Source organism: Lissotriton vulgaris, chromosome 5 (assembly GCF_964263255.1).
Source record: "Lissotriton vulgaris chromosome 5, aLisVul1.2, whole genome shotgun sequence".
In the NCBI taxonomy this organism is placed as follows: Eukaryota; Metazoa; Chordata; class Amphibia; order Caudata; family Salamandridae; genus Lissotriton; species Lissotriton vulgaris.
Window position 1 is genome coordinate 1,353,956,473 of NC_141693.1, and position 12,230 is coordinate 1,353,968,702.

Below are 12,230 nucleotides of genomic sequence, written 5' to 3' on the forward strand. Positions count from 1 at the left end.
TTGCCTTTACTTCATGTCCTTTCTTTGTTTCTATTCCACTCGTGCAGGTCTTAGTTGAAGCAGCTCTATCGAAAGTTCGCGGACTAGACCCAGGCTTGAAAAACACCGCCGTCTTTTATTTCAATGTCGGTAAAGCAGAAGTTCTACATCTAAGGAGATGGCGGGTACGAGTTTGGTGGCTGGTGATGTTGTTGTGGATGCGCTGCCCTATTTTGACCAGGGCTATGATGCCCCAGGGGTTCGAGAGGCGGTAAGTTGAGCTGTTGTTTGTTTTGCGTACATGCATGTTCTTAAGTGAACTGGGAAGGCTGAAGATCAGGCACCGGCTCTGCCTCATGGGTCAACGTCTGCAGATCTAGGACAAATACCTGAATTTAATGTTTCCATTGGGTATTCGCTTCTGCGTGTAAAACGGGCAATAGATTGACAGCTCGCTTATAGCACGAAAAGAAGTAAAGTATACACACCAAACGTGAATATTTGGCAGTTTCATATATATACATATCATACATGCCAACATTTCAGGAGAGCAAAGTGGGAGATTTAAAAAAAAAAATCGGGAGAATGGGACTTTGAATCGGGTTAACGGCATGTATGGGCTTTGGAAGTGTGCTGCTGTAGGATCTGACATTTGAAACGAAAATGCACGTTTTTTTCTTACCTTTCAGAAGCATGGAGCATAAGGCAGGCAGAGAGGGGGATGCAAGTGTTGGGCACTGGCCTGGTTGTTGGCAGTGCATGCACCCCCCACCCCCCTGTGGCAGCCCGGGCTGAAACCGGCCCACTTCCCCTCCCCCCTACTTCGCAGGTCTTTAAAAGATGATTCATTGTTAATTACGCTTTGTTAGTTTTTCACCCCTTCGAGAGCCCCTGCATCGCCACGCCACTCTTTGTTGGAAGAATTAGCACATTACCCAATACCAAGCCCTGTCAGCTGAACCCCAGAGGAATCGGGTTTTTGCTTGTAAGAATCGGGAGGCGGGAGACTAGCCTTCAAATCGGTAGTCTCACGCCTGAATCGGGAGGGTTGGCATGTCTGACATATATATATATATCGCCCCCATTTAAATGCAGGACTACAAGTAGCGGAATGCAAAAACAGAAGTTTGACAGCATAAGCTGTTAGTGTCCGACTTTGTACAGTTTAAGATCTGTTCCGAGAGGATCAACGCAGGTTGAATACTAGTACATTGTAATCTATATTATAGTTTGCTATGGCCCAGTTTCTTACATGTAGGGCAGAAGACGAGGGAGGAGGTATGAGGGGGGGCTTACACTAACCAAGTTAGGCAGTATGCGAATTACATATGGTGCGTGATATCACGGACTGAGGCATCACTGTGCATGACATCGCACATGATGGATTTCTTTGAAGTGGCCTCACAACCCATGACCTCGACAGAAATGACATCTGATATTAAGACCTTCACAGAAATGTATTGGCTACCCTGTGTACAATGTTTTTCTTTTAATTTTTTGTCAGCTATAATATGTTGTTGTGATTAATAATTATGCAATTTGCTGCTTGTTTTTTGTTTGTGCTTACATGGATTGTTATGACAACCCGAAGAAAAGCTTTTGAACTGAACTGACCTTCACAGGTGTTTAGAAGTTTTATAATGAGTATATTTGACAGCATTCTAATATTTGACAAATTAGATGTTGTGCTGGGACCACACAAAATCTGAGCCTTAACTCGTCTATTAATTTTTTTTAACTTTGCCACAAAGAAATTGGCAACAAACAGTAACGTGCCAGTAAATCTGTTCTTGTTCTGCCTAATTGGTTGGAGAGTCTAAGTCGCAGGGGCTAATTAATGGTAGGATAACTCATGAGGTTAACGTATTTGTTGGAGAAATCTGTGTTTTGTCTAGTCCCAGTTTTGAATCAAAGTAGTTTAGAGGGTTAATATGTCTTCTGAAAAGCACATCATGTAACACGCAGATGACAGATTTTTATTTTATGTAAATGTATAATTGAGTTACTGTTTTTAGCAGAGATTTTTTTGTTTCTTACAGTTCATAACTTGTAATCCATAATTTTTACTTGTGATATAAACAGCTTTAACCCCATGCATTGGAATTAGTAGCTCGATAAAAGAAATTAAACAAAATAGTGGCATTTACATTTTTACTTGTGTAAATACTAGGGCAGACAACACATCTGGCGTTCTTACAGTGCATAAATATATCTTGTATACAGGGACTGAATAAAGTCAAAGCATGCCTCTTTTTATTACTTGTATAGTAATAAGCTATGTGCCTTTATACCCTATCAATTGGATTTACATCCAAGTGAGGGCTCCCCATAGTTCCCAGCTATGATATTCAAACAAAAGGACGCCTTAATGGCCCCTTAACTTTGGCCTTTGTTGAAGGCCCAGCTCAAATTTAAACTAACAAAGCTCCCTCCCCACCTGCTCTTTGCTGCTCGGAACCAAAGCACACCATGTGCAGGCGCTGCTGAATGTTTACCAGAGTGTGAAGCTTACACCGGGACGAGTTCAGCATTCTTCTGTGTGAGTGGAAAGCGTCCACCCTGTGAAAAGTGTGGGTTGACACTGTCTACTCTCGTGTACCTTCGACTCGTGCCCTGCTTACTGATAATCTTTATTACTCAGAATCCAGGACGTCCTAATTGTAGTTGTACTATCACAGAAATCGTTTATCATAAAAGTAATCCTCAAGGAATATCGACAGCCACCCCTGATAATGTATAAAAGGTCGATATTTCCAATAACTCTTTGAATATGCCAAGTAAAAGCAACAAAAACACATCTTTGCACTTATGATTCGAAGTAATCAACCCAGGGAGGAAGGGAATGAGTTTAAGAATGTTGAGAAAGACCTGGACTTGAAGTAATGATGGTTACTGTAAGTGTCTAGGCCATTACCTCCTCGTCTATGTTCCTCTGACCAGTCCTAAGAGCATGAGGCTATTGTCAAGCATAATCAAAAATGTTTCTATGGAGTACAACTTTAAACATTCAAGACAATTGAGGATGATATATGCTGCTGAAAATCTTTAGTTAAACAGAATGCAACAAAACAATGAATACTTCTTGTATTCTTTAACTGAACTTATAAAAGTAAATTTAAACAAATGTGCTTGGAAATGAAGGACTGACCTGATAATGGCTTTTGTGGAACACCTTTACACTCAATTTGGCAAGTCAGTTTGAGATGATTAATAAGCAGTTGTGATTTCAAATCAGTCAGTGACGCATGGTTGCCGAAAATGGTCGGAAATAGAAGAGCTCCATAAATGTCTAGATTGTGGAGGAATATGTTCTTTTAATTCAAAAGGGAAGATAAAAAAACAAGCAGAACCAAATCTTGTGAGGAAAAGATAGAATTTTTGGAACAACAGAGTACTATGTCTTAGGAACGTATCTGGTAAAAACAATAGATAAGGAAGAACCCAAATGGGCGAATTTCTGGCCAGAGCAAATGGATACTAAACTCAGATGTAACTTTGTCCATCAAGAATTCTAAATTAATTCACTCCAGTGGCTGAAAGAGAGGTTTTTGAAGAGTATGGCAATGAAAAAGGAGATCCACTAAGGAAAGGGAAATCCCATGAAAGAATACAAGAGTGTATTACTGGACACCTCCAGGGAAAAATAGTCTGTCTAGGTGCTTGTTCATAAAATCTCCAAGGCATCGAGATCCCTTGAAGCTCAGACACTAAATCACCTGCTCAAAAGCAACAGTACTGCTGAACCTAGCACAAAACTGTCCCCCAAAAAAATCATAACTCTTAACCAGTTCACAAAAAACAGGTTTAAGATCTTTTGATAAGCACCATATTTCAAAATTCTTCAAAAAACCTTGCTCAAACAATCCACAAGTGTGTTCTCCCTCCCAGAAAGCTAAATGGTTCTAATTGAGTGGAGATTCTATTCCTTCCAAGCTCGCAATATTCGTTCTGTCTTTGCTAGACCTTGGACCCTGGAACCCTCATGGTAGTTCACATAGGTATGAGCAGACTGGTTGTCTATATGCACACCTCTTCTCTTTATGAACTTTCAGAAGAATAGGAGGGATTAGAATATTGCTGATATTTTCCTCTAGAAGAAAGTGTTCCCATCTTCCCAAAGACTCCACTGGCCCTGAACTGTCTATCTCTCCATATTTGCACCATCCTCGACTGACTGGCATCTGTTGTTATGACTATTGGAGATGGCGCAGGTAAGCGAGCACTCTTTCTCAAATTGTTTGGATCCTGCCACCACGCAAGATACTGAAGTATTTTTCAGGTTACTGGCACTGTCCTCTGCTGACTCTGAGAGTTTGGGAACCAATGCTATAATGGGTGGTTCAATATCTGGTACAATTGTAGGGAACTACTGAGGAGCATATTGCTGTTAGTTCTTGGAGTTTCACCCATTATTTGTCCGTAACCATTGAATGATGGAGTCTGTGTCTGCTCTTAATAGATCAGGTTGGTAGTGCGCGAGTCCGGAGGTAGGAGTCTTCCTACCCCCACCTGAATTGCAGCTCTTATTAATGGACTCTTCTTTGAGGGTTGCAGATTCAATTTCCTGTGGTTTATGAGAAGCTTATGGCCCTGAATCTTCTTGCACACCCTCGAGACGTCACTGCATGTCTTTGAAAAAGAAGATGAGTACATCAGCCAGTGATCAAGGGACTTCTTCATGCAGACTACCCACCTGTGGAAAAGCCATTTTTGCAAAGACACTCTGAGTTGATGAAAGACAGAAGGGAAGGACTTAACATTGATAGTATTTTCCTAGACTGTAAAACCAAAGAAACCTCTGAGAGAGGGCTAAAAGGAATTATTGTCTGTAATATTACAATTTTGAATGTCCCCTTTAGCAGCACACAGTTTTAGGTTTTTCGAGTCGTACTGGACGAATTCTACTGAAACCTTTTGTATCAAGAAATTAATCGAACAACAGCCTTGATATAATTTTCATGTCTTACTCGTTCAATAATTCTTGAATCTCCATGCTCGGATCTCTTCAGCTCACTCAGCACCAAGTAGGAGTGCCCAAAAGAACTCATGAGTTTCCTCTACAAATTGCATCTTGTACCCTTTGTCTAGATTTCCTTAAGATTGGAAATCTTATATTAAAGGTTTCACATCATAAGTAGAATATGTTTTTGCTCTTATTGATATAAGAGCAGCTGAATACGGTCTCTAAACAAGTGCATCTCCCTTCTTGTCATCTATATCAGATGAAGTTGCTTTTTATGAAATCGTAGTCCCCTTCGAAGCTAAACTGACCATCAGTGAGGCATTCTTGACCACTGGAGAAAATTAATCAGCAAAATCTTTGAGGCTATCTTTTCTTGGAGAATCTTAATAAGACCAGACTGCCTATTTCTTCCAACACCTTTCTAAGTACCATTTTTACAGCCCCATGAAGAAGAAGGAACTGTGGTTTCACTTTCTGGCAGTGAGTAAAGAAGTTATTCGCTTGTGATGAATGACTGGTTCAGCCTTCACCCTGTACTTCTCATCTTAGTATTTTAGGATGGGGGCTTGTATAGCTGCATTCATGACGTGCTGAATCATTGGTTGAATTGAAGCCCAAGAGGGGCTACACTACATTTCCTGATCCAGAATTATGAGATTCCTGGAAGCTAGGAACCTCATCTGCATAATTCTAGCCCATTTCATGGGCTCGTAATGGCAGATAGAGTATTTAGGGGTCGATTAGGATTGCGGTGAATCCGCATTCTCCGGGCTAGCGGAAGCCACTGCCAGCTCGGAGGATGTGGATTCACCGCTGCGGTACATGAAAAGACCCCCGCCACATTAGGATGGCTGGGGGGTCATCGGCGGACGGGAAGACCGTCCGCCGCTTTTCCGCCGCAGTCGCCTTCCGACCGTGGCGGAAAAGCTCTAATATAGTGGCGGTGTCTATCAGACACCGCCAGCCATATTAGGATGAGCTTCAGGACATGCCTTTCTGTGGCGGCAATGCCGCCACAGAAAGGCATACGGTCTTTTCTTTGGGGGCCCGTTGCGGGCCCCCAGGGTGAAGGAGGGGTGGGGGGTGCACATGGGGGCTACCTATGGTACCCCCCTGCATTTGCATGCACAATGCGGCAGGCACCGCGCGGTGCCTGCCGCTTTGTGCATGGAAAAGCACAGCATGCACATTTAACTTTGCGGCGGGTGCTGCTTAAAGCAGCACCCACGCAATGTTAAGTATACGGGATGTGACCGCCAGGGTGGCGCTCACATCCTAATTCCACCGGAGGGACCGCCGCTGCCCCTGGGGACGGTCCCTCCATCCTAATAGGCGCCTAAGTGTTCAGCTAGCAGGATAAGAGCAACATTACCTAAAGCAGGCAAAAGGCTGAAGGTTTACATCACATTTTTAAATCGGTTTCTCTAGAAACCAGTTTTCATTCATAAAACATCAATGCCAGAACCCGCTGGTATATATTTGCTATTGGTCAGGGCATGCGCTGGACATAAAGGATTTTGTCTTTTGGTGCAAGTTAATTTCAGACACCTCACATTAAAACAGGGATGTGGAATTCCTATAGCCCAACACCCAGGACATATTGTTTGGGGTCAAGGGCAACAAGTTTTCATGTGAATTTTTTTCCCTGGGACAAGTAGGCCCAACCCCCTGCAGCACAAACGCCTTGGCTGTCCGTTTGTAGTACCACATTATGGATCAGGGAAGGGCACCGTCTGCAGTTGAGGTAATATTTGTGTCCATATGTTAATTCTGTTCCAACTTGCATTCATGGTTCATTAATTGAAAGCCTTTATTATTAGGATGAGCGCTCTAAGTAAATGTTGTAAGCTCTTACTGCTCTACTGACAGTGGTGCCAGTATAAAAATGTGTACACACGTTTTCAAAGTTTAGCAATATGAGGCTATGTATAATGCTCCCAGAATGTTCTCTGATTTGATGCAAATATTAGCAGAAGCTTGAAAGCAAGATTGATGATTCTTTGCTTTCAAAATAAAATGTTCATAAAAAAATGAAATCTGAAAAAAAACCATTTTGCTAAACTACTGTAAAATTTCAGGTCCCAATTCTTTGCAGCATCATTTAGTAACATGTTGATGCGTGCTAGTATTTCCCCAAAATGTTCATAATGGAAAATTGGTGTAACCAGTTTCAATAAGATTATGGGAAACAAAAATAAAGAAACATTGGCAAAGCCAGTAGGTCTGAAATTGATGGTCCGCTGTAAGTGTTGTCAATGTGTGAATTGTTTTGGCATGGTTTTTGTAAAACCTTATTGGTGTTAGAGTTGCCGGGCCCTCACAATTATGACAAACATTGGCAAAGGCAAAAATTGTTTTTGGTCTCAAAAAGCACACACTGCCTAAATATTTACTGACACTGAACAAAACTACTTTGTGTGCCGATATGCTCCTTGGGAAAGAGCAGAATGTTGTCGCTCACAGTGAAGCCAGCCGATACAGAGAGGGATAGAGACAGAATTTTAATAAACGCAAAAGGTCTTGGTCAACGCCAGACCAAATTAGGGACCCAATTATTAAAAAAGTCTCTAAAGTGCACCCATGGTATATGCCCTTGTATTAAGTGCAGCTGTACAGCTTTTGTGAATTCCCAAGAATTTACAGAAGTAGTACTAGAAATCTTACTCCTAGAAAATATTTGTGAACTTCATTTTAGCATGAGCAAATATGCATGTGTAGATTTGCTCCTGCGAAAATCTGAGTGTAAACAAGTTCACTTTCCCTCCAACCACTTTGTTCCCAACTCTGGAAGAAGGTTTATGTCTGTCATTGTCGGGAGTAAATTTCAAACATTTCTCAGTATGGTAAAAGATTAGAGAAGAGTTGTTGAAAACCCTTAAAACACGCAAGTTAGTAGGTTTGCAGAGACTAAAAAGGGCATTCTAAGCCTGGAACTATTGCTTACCACTACCTTCAGCTCCAAAATGTAGATTTGCAGAAACGTGGAAACATAAGGGGATTGCAAGTATTCAAACACTACTATGGTATGAACCCTGGCATGATTCGAGAGGCTATATCAGAGCTCTTATATAATGAAATTGCTGCCATAATTTGTCATCTCACTACAAGGCACCAAAAGGACAAGTGGATTTTGTTACAGGACAAATAGATTTACGAAGCAACTTGCCCCATGGACAACTAGATCTTTGATTAAATTCCACACCCCTGGTTAAAAGAAAGTATGCTCACATCATAACTCTCGGTCCCTGCTCTGCTGGAAGATCTCTGCCTTAACAGCAACATGTTGATAAAAGCGCGTGTAGGGTTCAGGTAACATAGTTGGTGGTTCTTGAAGGACTGCTAGAGCAGGTTTATGCATGCATCATGTTTAATTAAAAACCCTTTAGAACGAGAACCTATGTCTTGTGTTGGCTAAAGCAGAACTGCAGAATCACTTTTCAAAAGGATATTTTAAATATAAACTTTAACTTTCAATAGTGGTAACCAGTGGTCAAGATTGAAACGTAATAAGTGCATTGTTGTAGAAAAGTGTTTTTTTTGTTACAGTAGTCTCCCCCACACAATCTTTGCCTGGTATTTGATGCAACCTTGACTAAAGTGCACTGGGTACCTGCTAACCAGATCTGCAGTGCCACTGTTCCATCCCCAAAACAAGACAACTGGTCAATTGACCCCCAATTGGCCAGACCTTTAGCACTTCTGTAAGTCCCTAGTAAGTGGTACTTCTGGTACCTAGGGCATAGGTACTCATGAGCGTCCCCAAGAGCTGCAGCATATCTTGTGCCACTCTAAGGGACCCTTCTACTCAAAAATTGGGTAACCCAATACACACTTGGAGGCTTGGCTAAAACATCTTGTCAGGTGCCGGTGCCTACAAGGGAGTTTTTTGTATACACCGTTCTAATAAATGTAATAGATCAATTGAGAGAACTCAAGGCAGTGGCCTCAAATCAACTAAATTGTTTAAACTCCAATTTTTTTGAAAAGTTGCGAAAGACTAAATAAAAAAAAAAACTGAAGCAGAACAAAACTAACACAAACAATAGAATCAAACAAAAACGAGATTTCACCAAGTAAAAAAAACTAAGACGGAAGGGTGTGTTCTTTCTCTATATACATTTATATAAATAATACATAAAGAAATAGAAGAAGACAAGGGTATAAAAAAGAGTTCACATGAACAAAATTAATGAGAAAATTAGCCTGTACAAAAATTCGATCTCATTATCATTTTTGTAAAGAACCCATTCCATATATTTGAACAAATTGTCATTCAACAAGTAATGATCAACTGCTTAATCACAATGACGCTGAAAGTGGGTTATAGTTGTCAACGTTTCGGTCTTATCTTGAAAGGTATCAGTTAGACCATCTTAAGGACCAAAAATATATATGTAGACTGAAGACCCCTAGTAAAAAATAATAAATCAAGCAAAAAAAGGTTTTGTCAACCAAATACATCCAAAGAAGAAAGATATACACCCAGGAGTGAAAACAGAAAAAAGCTAGTTGTGTGCAAATTGCCAACATATATTTTTATTAAGCAATGTTCTAAGAAACATGGCTGCTTAAGAAGAAAGAAAATTGAAAAAGTTGGAGACCATCACCTACCTACATTTGTGTGGAAAAAGTATAGCTGTGAACTAAGTAACTTAGGGTATGATCATTTTGTGAGCTCATTAAGAATTGTCTCAAAGTGAAGCGGCTCTATTCAATCTGGAGAAGGTAACTCAATTACCATCCAGTTTCTGTAAAATGAAAAAGACTGGACTTAACTAGTCTGACAATGATTCTGTCAAGAACGCCGTACCTGAACCTCCTGAGTTCTGTGGGGGCGATCAGTTGAAGGTCGTCTAGATGAGAATTTCGCAATTCCCAAACACCCCTGGTCCCAGAGAACTCTGAGCCCAGGAATGAGGGGGAAAGGGGAAGTGGATAACGTACAACGTACAACAGGGAGACTGCCACACCCTGGTGTCTTCAGCCTACCGGCACCTGTAAGAATTAACATAACATTAATACATTCCCACAAGCTAGACCTAGATAGCTCAGGCTATTATCGATCCGAATGCTACTCCTCTTGTACCTGTAGTTGGTGTGGAATTTGCCTCTCTCTGGAAGAGGAGAAGAAGTAGGTAACTTGCTACACCAATGGAAGGAGATGGAGACTGCTGCGTAGACTACACTTAGTGAGTAAGAGAATATGACTACATGCGCATATAGATATCCCCCTAAACACTTAGACAGTAAGTTCGGTGTAGTAAAAGGCTGAATTCTGTTCTCCAATTAATCCTCTTGGTACTTAGAGTCAGGATTGAATGTTCTTACACAAGCGCTGATGTACGGGCAATAGCCATTACCCATATGCCAAGTCTTTATCAAAAGTCTTTTGTAATATGTTCTCAAGAATTCAGTGACAGAATTGGTACTTGAATTCACAACGGACAAGCTCCAAGAAACTGCTTCTCAAACTGAATTTCTCTGGAAACAACTTGGATACCACAAAGTTCAAATGGTCAAAGGCTTACCGTTACTCTCGGACCAAACTGCACGGCAAAACGAGAGTTGAGAGATAACGGAAACCAGACCTTATTCACGAAGGCTATTCGAATTTGAATTTGAATTAGAATTTTGAATTTTGAATTTCAAATTCAAATTCAAATACGAAGGCTATTCAACTGCAGACGGGACTGCTCACGAAGAATTCGTAGCTCGCTGGATCTTCTCCAAACTCGAAAAGGAATCTTCTTTTGACGAGCCGCAACAGGAATAGAGACGCCAAGGAAGAGGCTCTCAGAAACGCAACCGGCTCCGTCAAATACTTCAGTTGAAGTCCGCAGCACCAGAGCAGCGCTCGCACGAAATGGCAGCACTGTTGCAAAAGACTAGAACGCTAACCGAAGGTTGGCGTTTTCAAACGTCGGAACAACTGGAAGTTCTCCACCTGAACTGCGCCACCAATTGACTCCAACTGGCAGAAGATTGGATATGGGGTAAACAGTTATTCAGTCTTGGTGAAGAACAGGTCCCTGAAAGCTTCGACACCAGAGCGGGCTTGACAGTTGCATCATTTATGTCCAAAACTGACCAACGATGATATTGAGCTCAACAGAGATCATTTATGCTAAGATGACAATAAAGAGATGAGAATCCTAATCTCACCAAAGCACTCAACTATCCATACTTATAATGTGGCCAGTCCCGGTAATGTCAAAATAGTAAAGGCACATTAGAATAGCAGCTACTATTGGTAATCTATTGGACCACAATTACAGTCATAGAAGGTCCTACTTAACAAAAATAGATCTAGTGCCCACTTATATAGAGGCAAATCTCGACATGAGACCACCTGATGGGCAACTCATTAGCTTTGTATAATCAACTACCTTATTGATTCCTATCTTATCCGAATGAAATCTGAAAATGCAAGCGTCATGTTATATTGGAATATAGAAATGCTTCACAGCTTATATTAACAGCATGCATAATTGTGCATACTGAAGTAAAATAAATTAAAGCCGAATATGTAAAAGAGACCACCTTACTGTAATATATGCTGAGTAGCGTATTCATTGAATATTTAACGATACAGTGCTCGATAAATATGAAAACAGAAAATTCACCTACTGTACAAGAAATCTACCTAGTCAAGATTCCGTACGGTGTCTGATCTACATATATTTAGGAAGTTTGCTGTCTGTGCTTTGATCCTGTATTGAAAGTGTTTGTGTCATGTGAGTTTCACGGCGGTGCAGTTATTGTGTAATAGGATGTAGCGCTTAACGTTGTAATGGAGGAAGAAGTGTGAGAGGAAAGCTTGCAGCTTTTAGATTCTTTTCCATGGAAGGCTCAGTCCAACTGGACTATGTCCAGTTGTAGTTTTTGTGTGACACTTTTTGCCTTGGACCCATCCAGCTAACGGCAGCATCAACTCCTTCCCTCATCTCCGTCTCCCTGACAGTGCTCCAAAAGACCACAGCACCTCACAGAGACCTAGGCCTCGCGTGTCAATGTGTTGCTTGAACGCAGCCACTATGGCTATTGCTTAGAAGTTCCCTCTCATTGATTGCTACATCATACATTGGTGGTGGGAATGTGGCTAGCTCTGTATGTTACTCACCTGCTGAGACAGTCTTTCCATAGGTGCACTGCTGTTGTATTTTCTGTACCAGTCAGATGTATGTGATGGAAACTTTTACTTCTGCTGCTACACCTACTTGAGTTCTATTTTGTTAATGTTCTGTGCACTTGAGAAACCTGCATGGCTAATGCATATTTAGTAGCTGGT

The 12,230-nt window shown here is 41.1% G+C and overlaps 1 protein-coding gene across 1 annotated transcript in view; it reads left to right on the forward strand.

Annotated features, from left to right (window-relative positions):
- Positions 1-35: 35 nt before the first annotated feature.
- Positions 36-12,230, forward strand: part of BCAS2 (BCAS2 pre-mRNA processing factor) — a 90,243-nt gene continuing 78,048 nt past the window's right edge. The window contains exon 1 of the mRNA XM_086923289.1: positions 36-250. Coding sequence (XP_086779415.1) covers positions 158-250 — 93 coding nt within the window. The 5' untranslated portion in view covers positions 36-157. The remainder of the gene's footprint in view (positions 251-12,230) is intronic.